Raw genomic sequence first — 20,427 nt, forward strand, 5'->3', positions numbered from 1 at the left:
GAGGGGGGCTTATTTGAGAGGGGGGGCTAAATAGAGGATTTACGGTAAATCATAAGCCCCGTTTACACTAGCTATTTTTGCGGCGATTTTTTTGCGATTTTGTCCATAATAAATAATGGTAAAGAATTTACTTATGTAAACACAGTTTTTCAAAATCGTTTTCTTGATTGGCTCATGATTGCGAGAGGAATGTCGTTGAACCCGAAGTTCAGGCTTGGTAGACGAGCAGAAGCGCTCAGAGAAGAAGAGGTCAGGGACACTACGCTGGTATGTAACAATTCAGGGCTTCAAAATCATCAACGATGAAGAAATATTTTAATATATAGTTAATATATTAATGTTCGAGCATAAAAACAAGGATCATATTATCCATATATTTTTGAGAGAGATTGTTGCGCGTGTGTCGAACACTACCAGAAAGATAAACTTTGATCCAGTAGAATGAGATCACCTTGGTGCGTAAAGATTGTTACGCGCATGTGTCGAGTACTACCAGAAAGATAAACTTTGGTCCAGTAGAATGAGATCACCTTGGTGCGTAAAGATTGTTACGCGCATGTGTCGAGTACTACCAGAAAGATAAACTTTGGTCCAGTAGAATGAGATCACCTTGGTGCGTAAAGATTGTTACGCGCATGTGTCGAGTACTACCAGAAAGATAAACTTTGGTCCAGTAGAATGAGATCACATTGGTGCGTAAAGATTGTTACGCGCATGTGTCGAGTACTACCAGAAAGATAAACGTTGGTCCAGTAGAATGAGATCACCTTGGTGCGTAAGGATTGTTGCGCGTGTGTGTCGAGTACTACCAGAAAGATAAACTTTGATCCAGTAGAATGAGATCACCTTGGTGCGTAAAGATTGTTACGCGCATGTGTCGAGTACTACCAGAAAGATAAACTTTGATCCAGTAGAATGAGATCACCTTGGTGCGTAAAGATCGTTACGCGCATGTGTCGAGTACTACCAGAAAGATAAACTTTGGTCCAGTAGAATGAGATCACCTTGGTGCGTAAAGATTGTTGCGCGTGTGTCGAACACTACCAGAAAGATAAACTTTGGTCCAGTAGAATGAGATCACATTGGTGCGTAAAGATTGTTGCACACGAAGATTGTTGCACACAAAGATTTGTTTTTTTTCAGGATACCAAAATTTTCCTAGACGAATGTCTCTTTCGAAGGATGAGACAAAAGATTTCATATTTCCGAAAATTGCCGCAAAAACCATAGCGGAAAAAATCGCCGCAAAAATCGCCGGTGTAAACACAGGTACTGCCCAAGCTTGGTTTCTGTGATGTCATGTTATAAGGAAATGTATGGGGATTCATCAAAAATTTCAATAAAATCATTGAAACGTGAAATAAAGCCTTTAAATTTTACTCGATCATTGAGAAAGAACACTTCTTTCGCTCTGTGTGGTTATTTTCTGAATTTAGCCCGTTTTAATGATTTTTTCCCCACCAGTCTTTCTTCGAAATTATGGTGAGCGTATTACCACAAAAACCAAGCTTGGGCTACCTTGGGCTTATTCTCGACTTTCACATCCCCATAATGCCTTGCGTTTTTGGGGGGTAACCAATCAAAATACCTGCTTTTATCTGTACAATACTGATTATCAGTTTATTCCAAGCTATTTCTGCGTGTACAGATAATCAAGAGTTTCGGTCTTACAGAAAATGTATTAGTACGAAAAAATGTTTAAAATTTACCTTAAACGTCTTCAAGCTTCTATCTTTTTCTGTTTTTTACTGATCAGCCTTCAGAACTGTGTCAGCAAAATAAGTAGTGGGTTTTTATCCTGGTTACCCCCCAAAGACGCAAAGGATTATGGGGATGCGAAAGTCGAGAAATAGAGGTGCTTTTTTCCCAGCATGCTTTGAGTAGTAGCGCCCAGGCCCCTATCCGTTTACTACCCGCTCCCTCGTGTTCTTTTGGCCTCTTCATTATACCTTAGTTTTCTATTGCTGTGACATAGTGGTGGTGATACTTCAACATTAACCCGAATCTCAAAGAAGCTAGCAGGTAAAGATGACTTTAACAATGTTCAATGAACAATTAAGAATCTTCTATGACGCTTTTAAGTCGGGTTTATGTTGTTCAAATGCTCAAATAATGGCAAATTTTTTGCGTGTTTTTTATAAAAACTGTCGTGTTTCGTTTTTCCGACGGAACTGTTAGGGCTTTGAAAGATTTTAACCGCTACGTTGTCGCTCCTAGAAACAGTCCATATGGTTACATTTTCTTTCTAAAGGCTTGTTGTAATTTCATTTCTGCTATGGGTCTAGTTCTTGTCGAAGGCAACAAAACTGAAAGGATCTGAATGTGTTTTCCTCATCATGTCAAATAATATGGTTGGTAATCAAATCATGACAAAAACCACGCCGACTGGTTGCCCTCGCAGCTCCCATTACACACATCATACTTCAAAAAGACCACATTCTTCTAAAATACATTATTAAAAAGCTTAGAGAGGGTTCGATGTGTTTTTACAATTATAAAAACAGACTTCGAAACGTTCAGTATAAACCTTACTTGATTTTAATACTTGATTAACCGGTTTTCGCTGAATCGGCGAATGATCAGAAATTTATATAATTTCCTGTTTATGTCATTTAAATATGAAGCTTCTCATTTCTTTCCAGACGTTGATCAAGGTTCTTTTCTGTTAGGTATTTTATATTTCCGAGGGTCTGTATTTGTTAATAACGATAATATATTTTTGTAACCACAGCCAACTGTTATATGAGTCTTAAGCAACAAAAACCTACTCTCAGTGGTCAGCGGATCAAAACCCGCAAGAGAGGTAGGAATATTGGGGAAATCCATAAATAAGGAGTGGTTAATGCCCTCCTTTCTATAGTACTGATAAGTCTTTAGTTAGTTATGGTACATTGGGTATTAATGTTGATATTGTTATTTGAATCATAATTCAATCAATAATCCATTTTACAGTTACATTCAGTGACCACGAATAATAGTCTCAAGCTGAGGCTGCACATGATAAACTATAGTTTTGCTATGGGTATCTGATTGTTTTGCCTTCCTATTGGTTCGCCTCCTGAAGTTCATCTATGTATCAAATGCATTATGCAAAATTCAAGGAAAATAAAGTAAGAGAAACAACACAAATGAGTTAAAAACTTTAGATGCAAGCAAATAACTATAATGTGTGACATCAACTCAATTAAAAGAGGAGACATTTTTGTTTCATATGTTTCTTACACATATCTGTGCTTAATAGTTTGCTGGTTTCATTGAGGAGTCCTAACACTCTAGTTGATGTCACACATTATATTCATTCGTTCGTGTCTAAAGCTTAACTCATTTGCAATGCTTCTCTTACTTTATTTGCCTTGAATTTTACATACAGATAAACATAAACATTTCTAGAGATAAGAGTTGTGTTTTTCAATAGACAATTTGGCAAACAAGCAAATATTTCTTACACAAATCTGTGCTTCATAGTTTGCCAGTTTCATTGACGAGTCCTAACACTCTTGTAATTGTCACACAACGCTTACCAGTTACTCATTTGCATCTAAAGTTTTCAGTGTTTCTCTTGTTTGCCTGCTATTCATATAAAACTTTTACTCTTTACATGAGAACTATCCTTTTCCTTTTTTACGGTATATTAATTTTATTGTCTCCCTCTTCATAGATAGGTAAACCTTGCTATGAGCAGAAGCTCCAACCTCGACTTGGAACTATTTTTCTTGCTCACTGAACGGAACTGTAAAATGGAGTATTGTCATGCTATGTCTTTCCCTTGTGAAAAATATATTTACTAGAACCAGGGTTATTACTTCTTACGCCTCACTGCTGGAATTTTGTCATGAACATTTTATTGGTTAATTTTCTAAGAGTGATATAATTTTGTTTCTGTATACCAGACATAGCACTTTACTCATGTTTTGGCTGACATTTGTTAAATTATGACAGTAGGAGTGAGTATTCATTTTTTGACCGACAGTAGCTAAAAACCTTAGATGTCTAAAAAGTGTAGAGGTGTTCCAAACATTAACTTGTCGTTACGATGGAGAGTAGGTGCCTGGCAAAGCGGTAGGCGATGGCAACTAGCTGGCAAGAGGTAACCATGGCAACCTCCATTACTCCTCTCCAAGCATTTAGTGTGGTGCTTGGAGTTGGTCAACCCGTGGCAGGAGCCATGGGACCAACTAACACCCAAAACTGCATCTCCAAGCACCAACAGTCGCTGCCTCTCCAGTTGTCACGCATGCAGACACAACATCCATAGGTAGTGTGGTGTACGCGACTCAACCCAGGTGGCAATGGCTAGCATGAGGGCAAAATTGACAATGTACAAATGGTGGCCAAGCTAAAAGGATACCACTTACCAAAACTAAGCAAGTTTACCAGAGGCACTAATGATTACTTGCTGAGGAGTTCTAATATACTGTTTATAGGCATCACTTTTCCAACGGCCCAAGACTTGGATTAAATGATCTGGTATACCCACTTGAGCCGCTGTAGTTGCGGCCCCAATACGGAAGCTATGGCTTGAAAAGTTACCAGCTACACCTGCTGATTGTAGAATAGCCCTGAGTCTGTCCGTGACCAGCTGCCTAGTCAGTGGCTGACCATCAGCCAGCAGGAAGAGTGGGCCTGGAAGATTACCACGATATGCTAAATAGTTCAGCACTGCTCTCACAGCACACAGGGATGATGATCCGCGACCAACATACACATGACAACCCTGACGAAACGGATCCGTTTTTGAGGCTTTAATGAACAGTCTTAAGCAAGAATGAGACCCTGTAGAGTCCACGGTTATGTCCTGCACAGTCAGGTGTACATCTGGATCAAATTTTTTAAGCGAGGGGCAAGTAAATTCAGCTGAGCGAAGGAAACCAAAATAAGCCAATGAGCAGGCAGCCCAAAACATGCAGTCATTGAACGAAGATAGAACCAAGCCAGAGTGTACTACTCTCAGGACCTCTGGAGTAACAGGAAGTCTAGACGAAGAAGAGGCGACACCTTGGGTTCGCTTAATGCCTTTTGTCACTCTTTGGAGCCGCAAGCAGTTCTGAAGTGGATCATCGAAACCTTGTTCAATATGGAGGGAACGGACAGCTGACAGATAAACTTTTATAGAGGAATGACGCATCGACTCGGCCAGCATTGTCACAAATAAGCAGAGGGTCCATTCATCTGTGGGACATGGTGAGCCTGATGGGGATAAGCGGCCACTTTGGTAGCAAAAGTTGACAAACTTCTCTTGGGCGGTAGAATAACAGCGACGGGTGGAATGCGCTAAACCCTCAGATAAATAGACCAAACACTGATTATTTAGAGAACCGATGTCAGAGAAGACAGAAGCTGAGCTGGGACCTCTGCTGGGTATAGGTTGGCGTTCAGGGCCAGAGAACGGAAGACCTGCATATTAAAACGAGAAAGAGCATCAGCTATCCCATTACGAATACCTGCCACATGTTCCACTGAAAAGGAAAAGCCATGACGGGCTGCTGCAAATAGAAGGCTTCGGAGTAAAACCATGATCGAAGAGTCTCTGGAAGTCCTGCTATTTAAGATTGCTACCACAGCTTCGTTGTCCACCTTAAACAGAACACGCTGCTTTCTCCAACCGTGACCCCAGATATGCGCTGCCAGTACGACTGGAAATAACTCCTTGTAAGCAATGGAGAGGGAAGCTTGCCGAGGTAACCACCTGCCATTGAACCAATCAGAATCGAGGAAGGCACCATAACCCCGTGTTCCTGAGGCGTCTGACCCTACGCAAACCGTAGGTGGAGGCTGTAGTGAGGGGAGCAGGAAAAAACTTATCCCATTCCATTGATTGAAAAAATCCAGCCACCACTTCAGGTCTTTCTTGAATTCTGTATTCAGGCGGATGGGGTGATCGTCTTTTCGGAAACAACAGAGTAGATCAATCATTCTCCGAAGAAACGTGCGACCTGGCCAAACTACCTTAGAGGCATGATGGAGTACACCAATCAGCGACTGAAGTTGTTTCTTGTGGCACCATTTGTAAGAAGACCAAGTTCTCAACAGTTCCAGGGTAGCAGCAAATTTGTCGGCAGGGAGACGCAGAGTTTCGGCCATTGTGTCAATTTCAATCCCTAAAACTACTAGGCAGGTGGATGGCCCTACACACTTGTCTGGGTGTAGGGGCAGACCTAGGTCAGCGGTAATGGATGTAGCGATAGCTAAATTGTTAGCACATAAAGCTGAATTAGGAGGTCCAGCTAGTACGAAATCATCTAAATAGTGGCGGATGTCAGGTATCCCATAGTTAGACTGAAGAATCCACTCCACTGCATTGGCGATTGAGTTAAAGATGAAGGGGGCTGATCGCAAACCAAAGGGAAGGACAAGGTCAACAAAGTACTTTGACCTCCATCTCATGCCCAAAAGATGTCGGTCAGATGGGTGAACTGGGACATTTCTGAAAGCACTTTCGATGTCGAACTTAGCCAGCATAGCCCCCTTACCCAGTTTGGAACTCATCTTAACTATATCGTCAATTCTAATGTATTGCAGTGAGCACTCCTCAGGGTCGATGCCATCATTAACACTGTGGCCAAATGGGGAGGACAGGTCAAAAATAAGACGCCATTTTTCTGGTTGACCTTTCTTTGGAATCACGCCAAAACTGCTTACTTGAAGAGGAATAATGGGAGGGGATTCAAAGGGGCCAGCCACCCGCCCCAATCTAACTTCCTTGTCTAAATACACGTCCACGACTTGAGACTGCTGATATGCTGAAGCTTTGTTCTTCTTTGACGATTTCAACTTGACAGACGACTTAAAACCCAGTTGGAAACCATCTTTAATGCCATGCAGTATAAATTCTACCCATTGCCGATTGGGGTGATTCTGTAAGCCATGGGCGAATTTATCATAATTCAAAGAAGAAATTTCAGCAACTGAAGGGAGGGGAAGGCTGGTGCCTATGAAACAATGTATAAATAGATCAACAAATGCCCCCATAAATGATTAAGTCAACATTAAATGACGTACATTAAGTTCGACGCACAATGTAGTGTCTAAGTGATATTCAACAACTAGAACGAAAATTAAACTGGTGCTGTTCTCTGAACCTAATAACACAGCCTTGAGTCCAAAGTCACATGCTTAGTGGTATTTTCTGCACTTGGCCTCGGACGGATTGACAGAGCGGGAACGTTCCAAATTTCTGGGCTTGATCGGCTCTGGGCATGCACTCTTGCGATGGTCCCCTTCGCAGCTACTGCAAGCATGGCGGAACCGACATTCGGGAGAAGGGGCAATGCACCGACCAGCATTCCAAGAGTGGCAAAGGACCCTTGAGGTCAAACTACCTTGGGCCTCCCTCCCCCCTGCTGTAGTTGAAGCAACCACTCGAGGGCGCACCTGGGCACCTGCAGTGTTAAAACTGTAAAGTTGGACATTCATTGTTGACCACGTTGTGCATTTCTCAGCAGCAGCATATTCTCGAAACTCCCGATCATAGTTCAGCCATGCACTGCCACTAAACTGTCGGTATGTGCACAAGATAAGGAGCTTGTACTTGAGCAAATCGTCTTTGCGGTTGGGAAAATATTTTCCGACGATTAAAGAATAAATGGTGAAAGCTTCCACCCAAGATGTAATATCTGAAATTTGCTTTTTGTTTTTCTTGGCGGTGTTACAAGGGATGAGGCGGCCATCGAAGTGCAGTTGTGGCTCTGGTTCTTGAGAGGAGATGTTTTCCGGCAGCAAGTCCTCAAGATGAACAAATTTTCCGGCAAGAATTTGGGCCACCACTTTGTAGGGAACGGGAGAATAACCAGGACCCACTACAAACGGCTGGTTAAGGGGGGGTGTGTTCCCCAGGAAATTTTCCGGCGCCGAAAATGACGAAGACGACGTCGCGGCACTTGGGACAGTTACGGGCCGAGGGAGAGTAAAAGGCGATACAAATGAAGGTACAGATAAGGCAGACGTACCTGAGCAAGATGGCGGAGGCAAATAAGCCGAAGACGCAGTTGATGAAGAAGGAGGCAACCCGGCCATGGATGTCCACGGCATAGATGAGCCAGTCTGGGCCAATTGGTTAGTACGGTTGGCCAGAGGCGTCGAAGAACCCTCGTTGTTCTCGGGCAAAGATCCAGAACCCGCCGATGACGAGGCAACGCCTGCCGCTAGTAAAGCCGAGTTGACCATGGCCGCCAAAGGTGCTTTTAAAGCTTCTACTACTGATGTAACCAACTCAGTAGACGGCGCAGTAGATGTAGGGACGCCATTACAAGCCGACTCAACCGAAACTGGAGGAGCCAGCGAAGAAGAACAAGAGGTAGGAACCATGCTGTCCAAGCTATTGCGTGTGTTACGGGGCATTTTTTATCGACCAAACAATTAACACGAGGACAAGGAACAATGGAAAGACGATCGTAAATAGACGTTGAAACGCTGGAAGAACCACTAACAATAAGGATTGAGAAAGGATGGCTTGAAAAAAGGCGTATAAACCAGAAGCAAAACCGTGATATGAAGGCAATGGCTAACAGCAACTCAGCTACAGCAACCACGAGGCCTTAGGCAGCAACTGCGCATGCGCAAGTCTCACACCGCTGGCCAGCACTCCACTCCCCGTTAACTTTGCTTAAATTTAACCACATCAAAAATAACTTTACTGCTATTTTTATAAACATGCAAACTCACAAGCTGCACGCTGAAATTTAGTTTTTTGCTGCTGTCAATCAAATCTGATTAGTCGGTACCTTTCATATTTATAACTGGCAGGATTGAATAATCAAATTTTGGCATGCAGTTCACAGCTAGAGAGTTTGCATGTTTATGAATATAACAGTAAAAACTAGGTATCATAATAATATCAACAATTATGTTCATCAAAAGTGTGTTAATAAAAATAAATATAATATAATAAAACCATAATAAAAATATACAAAAATGTGCAAAAACAAAAACAAAGCATATACAACAAAATGATATAAGATATGTATAATCCAAAACTGTCCGGTTGATTTTTTTTCCAGAGCACTGTTCCTGATCTTGTCATTTAAAGTTTATCCTTTCAAATTCTTTTATAAATATTCTAAACTAGTTTTATACATTACAGACGAAAAAGAAAAGCAGGACCCATTAGCTTTTCGAGATGTCATAATATCTGGACTGAATGAAAAACCAGTTGATGATTTAGAACAGGTACGTTTTTACTTTTGAGGGTTTTGTAGGAATTTTCGACTTTCACATCCCCATAATGCCTTGCGTTTTTGGGGGTAACCAATCAAAGAACTGTTCCAAATTGAAAGGTTTCTCAATTGAATTTATACTATACCTGCTTTTATCTGTACAATACTGATTATCAGTTTATTCCAAGTTATTTTTGCGTGTACAGATCATGAAGAGTTTTGGTCTTACAGAAAATGTATTGACTTACGAAAAAATGTTTAAAATTTACCTTAAACGTCTTCAAGCTTTTATCTTTTTCTGTTTTTTACTTCTTCATTTTATCTTTGGATACCAAACAAGGTATTTTCAACATTGTGTAATCAGCCCTCAGCAAAATAAGTGGGTTTTTACCCTCTGGTTGCCCCCCAAAGACGCAAAGGATTATGGGGATGTGAAAGTAGAGAATGATTGGATAAGTGTCTTTCCCTGCAAAATTCATTGTTTTTGGATAAGGGAATGGAGGGCAATTATGTTCTCAAATTTTTTTTACATATGAAAACAGTAAAGACCAGACATCAATCAATCTTCAATATTTCACTTTCTGATTGAAACTACGGAAATTCTATGCGAATAAATATCTTAAATTTTAGTTCTTGATTTGATAAAGTTTGTAGCAAAGACACTGTACATCACATGTGCATCTTGATGTGAATAAAGTGAAAGATCACAAGATTGGACATATAGATAATAATGATTGTATTCATGTTAATTCTAGATAGCAAAATTCCTTGATATCTCCGGGGGCAAGCAAAACTACCGGCTGTATGGAGAATATCTTTTTGATATTCTATTTGCAGGTGGAATTTTAGGTAGGTCCAAGTAGTACATTTAGATACTTAATGATGGTTTTTGTTCTAACAATATTATAATAGAATGGAAAATGTTATTCAGTGTGGAAAAAGACCCTTTTCGAGTTCCAAATTACCGCTGTGTTTCTTGATTACAGACTTTACTCAGGGTTAGCCTCGTATCAGTATCCAAATATTCACAAATACCAACGGTAAAGTAAAGAATGCACAACTTCAACAATACAAACACTTTGAAACTTGATGGACCTTGACTGGAACATGTGAATATTCTTCACAAAATCAGGGCTAACCCTGAGTAAATGAGTCTGTAATACTTATTCATTTGTCTCATGATTGAGGGTCTTCCGTAGAAGGACCCCAACATTTCGACTGCAACCTGCTTGTCTTAATCAGGCGATGGTGTAGACTGAACCATCTAAACCATTGCCTGATGAAGACTAGAAGGTTGCAGTCAAAACGTCACAGTCTACAAATGACTCTCAATTGAGAGACAAATGAATAAGTACTATATATTAATATCATAATGTAATGTGTTAGCTATTAAAGTTTTGACTTCACAGTATGAACATAGGTATAAACATATACTGTAGTTAATTAGTATTATTAATATTTTAATGCCCAGATGTTTTGCCATCAATCTCTTTTGCTTTAAAATAAGTATTATTTTTAACTTCAATATCAGCAACTTGAAGTCGATTCTTTTCTTCAAGATTTAAAAAAAGTAATCCGTCTTTACACACTAACGAGGATTTTATTTTATATTCTGAAGCACCCGGAGGAAGCATCGTTGAAGATGGGAATCCAAAAACATGCAGGACAAAAGTTTGCATTTTTGAAGCAGAGGAAGATCCTGAGAAAATAAGAAAATATGTGCAGGTAAACTTGTATTAATGTATCTCAAAATATAAAAGAAAAATATTGTTTCTGTAAGAAGAAAATTTGAAAATAAAAGGAAGAATACCAGTCGTTGCGTTGCCTTGCCAGTTATTTTGACCAGTAATTTTTAGTCAGAAACAAAAGCTAAAACTAATTTAGCCTGTGATCATGATTGGCCATTATTTTAAGCCCTGGGAGAGTTTTTTATACCAAAAAATACTAGTGGTCAGGGTTGTCAATAGAAGCCGGCAACTGGCAGATTCCACCGTCTACTTTTGCTAATTCGGCCGCCTACTTAGCCACTTCCCAATGTAATTGTAAATCTTGATTAAAGTTCTTTAAACTAGCGAAATGTGTGAATAAAATAAATTTTAACCCAATTTTTGTTGCTGTACTACGAAAACTGCAACACATTCGAAACTACAATGATCGTTGTCCGCCAGCTTGAATTTTTGTGAGAAGAGTGAGACTGGTGACAAGTATGCCTCAATTACATGCTCCAGTAATTTCTGGTTTACCGTCTATTTCAATTTCATAACCACCTACCAACAATTTTATTGACAACTCTGGTGGTAAGTGGGATATATATATTATGGTGTGCCACAAGAAAGCATTTTACCATTGAACATACCCTAGACATTTAGTTAGCAATATATTCAAAATACTGCAATGCCTGATGTTAAGAAACAGTAGAATACCACCAATCCTGTGGAATAAATATGTATACATTAAATGCTAGCAATGGAGGGATATTTTTACTTACATTGGTGGCTTTTTTGTAGATGCTGAACAAGCTGATATGCCGCTACAGGTATCTGCAAAAGGCATTTGAAGATGAGATGCAGAAGGTAAAAAGTTTCCAATCTTGAAACTTTTATTTATCATTTTTTTCGTTTCATTTTTTGTAAGGCGAAACAAAAAAATAAGTGTGTTTCCTGTTGCACGAGAAAAATAATTGGGGTCGGTAGGTCAGATTTTTTTTACTGATACAACAGTGGAAATGAGCTAACTGGGAAGCCTGTGGTGGGAATGAAAAAAATATTAGGGTTGGCAAAAATTGGGAAGAATATTAAGGTCTGTCACGCAACAGGAAACACACTTATTCTTCTGTTTGGCCTGATATTAGTAATTTGTGGTAATGAATTGTTGTTGATGTATTTAAAAAAATGTAACTGAAATCAAGTTATCTTTTCATAGATCCTCTTGTTCCTCAAGGGATTTTCTGAGGCACAAAGAAAGAAGCTTGCCATAGCAGCTGGCATTATCTTGGCTAATGGTTTGTTGGTTACTGTTTTTTAGCATTATATATTTAGAATCCAGGGTTTAAAGTAATGGCTGATCAGTCCCTGTTCATGACTGGCCAAATTAGATTCAACTATGTCATACCACATTTCTGGCTCAATGTTACTAGTCAAAATGACTTGCAAGGCAAAGATTTGACTAGAGATTATCCAATAACTGGCTTTTATCTTAAGCCTTGAGAATCTTTTTACAATATATTAAGAAATGATGTGTACCATATTTACATGATGCTCAGGGAAGATATGTTTTTTATTGTGGGGGGGGGGGGGGGGGGGAATGCTGGGGCTTCAGTTTGGAGGGTCCTCTGTAAGAAGCTGTTTCCTTGTTGACTTAATAGGAAGTTCTTGAATTTCTTACTGATTGAAAGGGGAAAAGCCACAACCATTTTTTAATTATTGCCAAGAATCCATTAGTCTCCCTCGCATCCATTTTTAGTGTCGGTTGTCACGCAACGCTCCCTCCCCACAAACGGCTGCTTGCATTCGAACTACATTCCTTTCTCATTGTTTGGCCAATCACAAGACGGGTTACGTATTTAGAGAACCGTTCGCGGACTTTTGATCTGACCAATCACAGTGCAGCTTTTATTTCGCATTTTCAACTCGTTCGTTCATAGAAGAAGTGTACATGTTTGGCCTCTTGTCTTCAAAGTTCGGTATTCCTGAGCTAAATGCGCATCAGAAGTTGGCTATCAAAACTTTAGTCGAAGAAAAAAAAGATCTTCCATCTTCCAACAGGGTTTGAGAAATCTCTAATTTACCAAGCTCTGCCTCTCGTATTTGACTACAAATATACACTAGAGTCTGGTCACATTGTTGGTTGTTGTGTCTCCTTTAATTGAGACCTTTAGATCCCACGAGGAGTACGAGAACGAGTCCAAGTTAAAACTTTTAAAGATTGGCACTATCTCTTTGTAGACTTGATCGTATATGAAATAAATTGAAACATTAGATTGTAAAAAAATCGGAAATTGACTACGATTTAGCGTTACTCGTACTCGTACTCGTCGTCGTATCTAATAAAGGTCGCTAATAAGTCTAATGGATGACCGAGTCTCAAAGTTACGTAGTTTAGGAGTTAGTGCTGTGAAGATATGCTCACTAGGAGAGGAAGAATGTTGTGAAGTCGAAAACGGTGAATATTCCGCACCAATTTCTTTCGAGGATGTTCTTCACCAGCTCGATTGAAACTCACCATGTTTATAATAACACACTGTGATTGGGTCAATAGGGAACAATACGCTCGACCTCATTGGTACGATCCAAACAATGAAAAAGGAATGTAGTTCGAGTGCAAGCAGCCGTTTGTGGGGAGGGAGCGTTACGTGACGACCGACACTAAAAACGGATGCGAGGGAGACTAAGAATCCATCAGCTCCACTCCCCAAATGAAAAACATACCTTCCCTTACAAAGTTCAAGTAAGATTATCAGGGGTGCTCAGATTGATTGTATGCCTTCAACTTCAATGTCATAGCCTGTATTATTACACCAATGATGCTAATTATGACTTTTTCATTATCAGGCATGTCCCCAGCTACAACCCTGAACAGCTTGTTTAATGATCAGCTTATTAAAGAAGGTAACTGTTATATGGACTTTAAATATACCCGAATGACAGGCAACTATTGGCTTTGCATTGACTGTCTGCCTTTGCACGGCTGACACTGGGGTAGTTGTGGATCAATGTGTGTCAGCTGCTCATAGACCATTTTCAAATTAGTGAAATACCACTGTGTTCATTGATCGCAGACTCACTTATACAGGGTTAGCCTCATTTCAGTGTCCAAATATTCACAAATACTGGTAAAGTAAAGAATGTACAACTTCAACAATCTAAACACTTTGAAATTCCATGGACCTGAATATTCCACAGACCTTAATGCATGAATATTGAAAGTAATCCCAAACAAACGAAATCGAGGCTAACCTTGTAGAACAGAGAATCCAAAACTGGAGTATTACACAGGGTTCATGCTACTCCTTAAACTCCTTGAATTTAATTCACATTTTCAAGGGAACTTGAAAAACTCTAAGTGAGTTTTGTGATTTTAGAGAAACTCCTTGAATTTCTGCTTTGATCATTACTTGCATGGTTTTGAAATAGATCTGGTCATCCGAAATTTTTTGACATGTTTCCATATAGTTGGACTAAACTATATGCAAAATACAATATCAACCAGGTGTTACTAATTCCTTTAATGAGGGGTACTGGAAACAGCTTAGTTAGCTGAACATACTCCTTGAAAAATCATCTTTGGGTCCTCAAATACTCGTTGAATAGTCCTTGAATTTTAAATGGATTCCTCAGCACGAACCCTGATAACAGGATTACCCAACCATGGGTAGGTCCAGGACAATCTTGAGGAGATGGATATTAGAAAAAGAATTAAAAGGAATGCATGAAAGAGGCAACACTATCCCAAGGTGCCACACTTTACATATGTCACAACAAAATATTTAGTATTTACCTTTTCCAAAAATGATGACAATATTTATTTTCTATTTTACTTTTTTGCCAACAGGGATTGCCCTGGACTTTATCACCGACCTTTTTGCAGCATGGGTCAAAGAGAAGGACTTTAACAGTCTTAGTATGGCCCTGAAAAAGGCTGAACTGGAAAACAAGCTACTGGTTAGTTTCCAATAAACATATTCTTTTGAAAACTATGGTGGTAATACTGACAAAACATAAATGTTTTTCTTAGGACTTTTTCCCGCCAAACAAGAAGACTCTTGAGCACTTTGAGACCCACTTCACAGAGCATGGTTTGAATAAGCTGATAACATTTCAGGTAATAAAAAAGAAAGAAAATATGCTATCAATGCAAAAGATGCTACTAAATTTATTTATTTGTTCATAATGTTCAAATAAATTAGGATTGGTCATTGATTAGGATGCTTCTATCAAGGTTTTGGTGCATTTGGGAGGTTGAATTGCTAACCAAATGCTAATCAATCACCAGTGCAATCCAATGACCAATCAACATTGCAAAACCTAAAAAAAATATTTGTTAATCGAAAAATTTCTACTCTTTTTTCTATTAAAATTTTAATTAATATGCATAGTGTGACATCTTCTCAATCACCTCAGCATGCACCATTGAAGAAATAGGAAACGTATGCATGTGCTGTGTGCAGTTATAAAGCGCACGGTGGTTGGCAGAACATGAGAGAAGCGTTAGGAGATGCACTATGCATAGCGGAGTGCTTCTCAACACTTCTTGAGTGATCTGCCAATCTTCAAGTGCTTCCAAGTGCTTTATAAACTCCACACAGAACAGCAAACAAGTTTTTTAATTTCTTTCATAAAATACAAATGAATGATGAAACTGAAAGTGCACAAGCCTGCGGTATACTCTCATAAAGCACATGCTCCCAACCAATCAGAATGCGAGATTTAGAGCAGTTATTTTATAAAGAGTTTTAGATGCTTGATTATACCAACCACATATGTTATATTGATATGTGTTGCGAGTCTAACAACACACGCTGCGCTTGTGGTTCCACTTAAGTTTTAAAAATTTTTAGAAGTCATCTATGTTCATTAAAAGGACAGACAATGGAAATTTATGAGCGATTCGTTTTTTTACAATAAAGTAAATAAACATCTAAAAGCAAGGAAAAAGTTTAAAAGAAAAATCGTTTCATATGCTTGCTGGCTCTGTGTGGGAGCAATTCGTCATGCCATGTGTCTGTCCTCTTAATGATCATAGCTGTCAGCCAATTTGATTGCGAGAATATGCTCTGTTACTGTAAAAATAGTGATAGATATGTTTTTGTTATTATTGTTTCTAGAGAGCCAGGGAAAGTGTAGTGTCCAAGAAACATTTCCAGGCAAACATCAAAGAGATGCTCAATACAGGAAGCCCAGTGAAAGAGGTAATCACCAGAAGTATCAAATACCAGCCATTTCATTACATGTCAGTTTCGATACACTAAATTTTGGGCAATTAGTATATGTGTATTGGTTGGTCCATTACATGTGTATGTTCATTTCAGTACTCATGTCAGTATTCAAGTCATAACATGATAGTATTTAAAATGAGATGGCCTTCAGGATATTGGATATATTTTCTCCCAACTAGCTGGCAATATAAACCAATATTAGTGTCTCACAATTGCAAAAATCTTATCCACATGTTTTGATTGACTTCCCTTTTCAAAAACATTTTTCAAAACCAATTGCAGCATAGCATGTTATTCTGATAAAAACTTAACTTTTATTTTTCAGATCATTGTTTCTTTAAAGGATGAGAGGAAAAAGTATAGCATACCTGAAGAAGATGCAGTTTTCTTAGTAAGTCATTAAAATAAGGATTAATTATGTATATAATTTCAAGCTGCTTTGCAGTCACAGCGTTTTTACCAGGCCGTGCCATTGCGGGAATCGTGCATAAAAATCAGAAATGGTGAACAAATTTCAATGAATTATCCAAAGAATACTTCCTGATAATTTTAAAAGTTGCATTATATTGTCAATAAATAAGATGAAAGTCCACATGCAACGACACGAATCGAACACAGTCTATGTTAACTGACCTTGTTTATTGGAGGCTCAAGTATGGCTTCCCAGCGCAAGTTTATTGTACTATCATTACTAATAAAAAACTGTCTTACATTGTTGTAGATTTGCAACAGAGTTACTGGCTAAAAACATCATTATTCTTTGTTTTAAGATATTGGAAATGACCCATCCAGTTTTCTAAATGGCCCCTAAATTTCGGATTGGTGGGCCTTTTGACTCCCTGAAAGAAATTCCTGGTCAGAACACTGCAGTCATAGAGGGTAGTTTTTCAAGATCCTTTTTAGTTAGTAAAAAGGCTACTTTACTCTTAAAGCTATAGTGTTTCGGCCATTTTGCTTCTCATGCTTTAATTTTTGTCTAATAGAAGTGTGATTTATTAGCTGAGAATGGTTGTGAAACTTATGTGTGACCCAATATTGTGTGTTGTGGGGTGTCCATATTATTTCCACACTTGAAAATTGCAGTCGGTGCTTTTATTGAAAGTTGTTTTGATATTAAAGAGAATAGATTTTTTCAAGTACTAAAGTGGTTGATTCTCTCTCGATAATCCTTTTTCCCCTTCTGTTTTGTGTTGATTGCATATATCCTTCGTAACTGTTACAAAGCTAGGCTTAAAAACACTCTACTAAAGAAAGCACCTGCTCTTTCATCAAGCTGCCTCCACTAAGGAACGTAGGCACAAACATATTCTGCTGCCTCATGTTCAATGTTGTTAAAATCGTGTGATATCAGTATTATATTTTATTGGATGTTCGAAAATATAATGACAGCTAATTGACACATCATGAATATTAGGGGTAGGCTAACTGAACACAGTACTGTTTGGGCCTGAAGGCCAAAACAAACAAAAAACACTGTTAACTTAACAAGCTTTCATTTAATCAGTCAGTTTTACTTATCTCTTCAAATTAGCATATTCTTTGTAAATAATTTTATTTTGTCGTTGTCTTTGTCGTTTGTTTACTAGCGCTTAGAACAGATTTGTATTTGCGCTTTATAAATAAATATTATTATTATTATTATTATTATTATTATTACCAAGCATTGACCAAAGACCATCCAATGGTTGATCGATTGATTGATCAATATATTATCCATCCATTTCAATGTGTGCTAATGAATGCTCCTAAATATTGAGTTTTTTTCACAAATTAAGCATTGTTCTCTGTAAAATTCCTTCATAGATATGGAAGGCTATCATGCAGGAGGTGGAATGGAACAAAAAGGAAGAAATTGTGGCAGATCAAGCTTTGCGTCATTTGAAAGTGAGTTCATCTCATTTTGAAGTACTTATAAATTAGCCAGACTCTGTGAAGAGTGCAGTAAAGAACTTGACTGATATTTGATGACTATTTGGTATCTAAAATGCCCTTTTTTGATCCAGACCTATTCTCCCCTTTTTGCTGAATTTACCACTACTGCCAAGTCTGAAGAGAGCCTCCTGATCAAGATTCAGGTAAGGTTTCACTGCCCTTCTTCTAGTTTTATAGCTTTACCTGTCATGACATTATAATAATATATACATTAAGAGTTTGGTAATTAGATTTATCTAGTGGTACAACACATGGAATTTTTATGAATTAGTGCCAGGTTGTTCAAAGCTGGATTAACGCTTATCCAGGATTAACTCTATAGGTCTTATTGAGAGTTAACCCAGGATTAGCACTAATCGGTCTTTGAACAACCCAGCCCAGCTGGGTCCAGTGCACTGGCAGTTATGTAATATACCAGAATACCTTTGTTTCAGTATCAGCTTCAATGTTTTGAACCCAACAATGATTTTCCAACTCAGTGTTTGTAATAGTCCACTTCACAGTTACATGCGCCATCTTGAAAGTTTACTGTGGCTGTGCATTGAAGCGAAGACAACAGTGAACTTGCAATGATAGACGTGAATAATTGTTTAAGATCTTAAAATAGTTCTTTCATTGCAAGGTCACTGCCATTCTCGCTTCAATGCACAGGCATGGTTCAAGATGGCACAGGCAACTGTGAAGGGGAATATTAGTAAAGTTGTCATGAAAGTATGTTATTATGGTCATTGAATTAAACAAGGTGCAACATGCAAGGTGCATCCATTTATATCAAACATAACGGATTTATTATATGCCCTTGAAATATCCGTTAGGAATACTGTTATGAGAACATGAACTTCATGAAGGTGTTCCAGAAAATTATTCTGCTGTTTTACAAAAGTAAGTTTGTCTCAGTTTTTATGTTAGTCAAACTACTCTTACCAAAGCCAAAAACTTGAAATGTTTCAAGTCATTTCCAAATTTAATTGATTTTCATCCAAGTGCCCCTTTAAAGTTGTCATACAGACATTAGTAAAAACTGTGAGGTTTCGTAAAGATCACATGTTAACTATTGAAGATATTATTTTTTCAAATGTTGACAGGCAAAATTTGCCTATCAGCATACATTTCTTCGTAAAAGTTGTAAGTTTCAAAAATTCATACATATTCTCTGGATTATGGACAATCTTCACAAAACGTTAATTTTTGTACTAATATCTATGGAAATTTTGACTGCAAACTCTTTTTTCTGATAAAACAAAAAAAAATTGATAGTGTGATGTCACAGTGAAAAACCTCAATAGGTCCATATGCCAAATAAAAATATGGCAACCAATTTGAATGACTTGTTTTGCACTGACTAGCCTCACGTGCATGTGGAATCACAAAAGCGTTTTCACATGCATACTTACATACACTTTTTTTTACACGTATTAAGAGGCTAGTCAGTGTAGAATAATAGCTATTCAAATAATTGGTCGCTATAATATATTGATTCAGTGTATAATATCCAAAAATGCTCAAAACTAAAAAAAACAACTTCGTTTTCTTTCAACTATTTTTTAACAGCTGATGTTTTGAGTGAAGACTCCATCATCAAATGGTACAATGGAGCACACTCTTCCAAGGGCAAAAGCGTCTTCCTTGAGCAGATGAAAAAAATGGTTGAGTGGCTCAAAAGTGCTGAGGAAGAGTCTGGTTCCGAAGATGAAGAAGATGAAAACTAGAGTGAACAATAATTATAAAGAAATCATTATTTTGTTGTGACTGAAAAAAAAACTTGTGTCATATTATGTAATAACTGTGTATAAACCTGTATATTTAGAGCACCTGCAGTAAAACCATGACTAAATAATGACTAAACAAATAGTTTTCTATCTACTTACTATTTTGTCAGTATCAACTTTGTTTTTATTTCATGGTTTCACTGAATGCGCTCTAGGAAAGCGCATGTATAATTTCAAGTAATGATCTGTTAAAAGCCTATGTATTAGTCCATAATAAACAAAACATTTTACCCAGAGTCTATTGGAGATGTATGAGTTCAATGAATATAGATGTTATCTATCAAATAAACTGACATTGTAAAGCATCACACAAATCTAATAATCTATCAAATCTTGATATGCATAGTGATCTCCAACTTACTCTTAGTTATCCATGCGTGATTACAGCTAATTCACGTCACGCTTGATCAGTAATTCTGAAAAGGGTAGTAGGGTGTTGGTACAGGTTGTCAGTAGGGTGTTGGTAGGTTGTCAGTAGGGTGTTGGTAAAGGTTGTCAATAGGGTGTTGGTACAGGTTGTCAGTGGGGTGTTGGTAGGTTGTCAGTAGGGTGTTGGTAGGTTGTCAGTAGGGTGTTGGTAAAGGTTGTCAGTAGGGTGTTGGTACAGGTTGTCAGTGGGGTGTTGGTACAGGTTGTCAGT

The 20,427-nt window shown here is 38.3% G+C and overlaps 2 protein-coding genes across 2 annotated transcripts; one reads left to right on the forward strand and one right to left on the reverse strand.

Moving 5' to 3' along the window:
* Positions 1-1,894: 1,894 nt before the first annotated feature.
* On the forward strand, positions 1,895-20,023 carry LOC116300037 (eIF5-mimic protein 2). The gene is made up of 16 exons (XM_031708796.2): positions 1,895-2,022; positions 2,732-2,803; positions 9,080-9,165; positions 9,908-10,001; positions 10,771-10,877; positions 11,660-11,725; positions 12,075-12,153; positions 13,703-13,759; positions 14,703-14,812; positions 14,886-14,972; positions 15,976-16,059; positions 16,412-16,477; positions 17,890-17,970; positions 18,090-18,161; positions 18,834-18,900; positions 19,570-20,023. The coding sequence occupies exons 2-16, from the start codon at positions 2,743-2,745 to the stop codon at positions 19,725-19,727; spliced, it is 1,275 nt and encodes a 424-aa protein (XP_031564656.2). The 5' UTR covers positions 1,895-2,022; positions 2,732-2,742; the 3' UTR covers positions 19,728-20,023.
* LOC148906840 (uncharacterized) lies at positions 4,188-5,393 on the reverse strand. Its single transcript, XM_089037154.1, has one exon. It carries the CDS (start codon positions 5,138-5,140, stop codon positions 4,361-4,363), a length of 780 nt encoding a protein of 259 aa, XP_088893280.1. The 5' UTR covers positions 5,141-5,393; the 3' UTR covers positions 4,188-4,360.
* Positions 20,024-20,427: the final 404 nt, after the last annotated feature.

This window comes from Actinia tenebrosa, unplaced genomic scaffold (assembly GCF_029948245.1).
Source record: "Actinia tenebrosa isolate PJP-AT-01 unplaced genomic scaffold, QUT_ActTen_1.0 PGA_scaffold4__44_contigs__length_22323623, whole genome shotgun sequence".
In the NCBI taxonomy this organism is placed as follows: Eukaryota; Metazoa; Cnidaria; class Anthozoa; order Actiniaria; family Actiniidae; genus Actinia; species Actinia tenebrosa.

What these genes read in the sequence shown, in the direction of transcription:
- LOC116300037 (XM_031708796.2), top strand. Translation starts at nt 2,743, where the DNA reads ATGAGTCTTAAGCAACAAAAACCTACTCTCAGTGGTCAGCGGATCAAA. An exon ending in AAATAAGAAAATATGTGCAG is followed by an intron (nt 10,878 to 11,659) that starts GTAAACTTGTAT and finishes GCTTTTTTGTAG; the next exon opens with ATGCTGAACAAGCTGATATG. An exon ending in GCCTCCTGATCAAGATTCAG is followed by an intron (nt 18,162 to 18,833) that starts GTAAGGTTTCAC and finishes AATATCCGTTAG; the next exon opens with GAATACTGTTATGAGAACAT.
- LOC148906840 (XM_089037154.1), bottom strand. Translation starts at nt 5,140, where the DNA reads ATGCTGGCCGAGTCGATGCGTCATTCCTCTATAAAAGTTTATCTGTCA.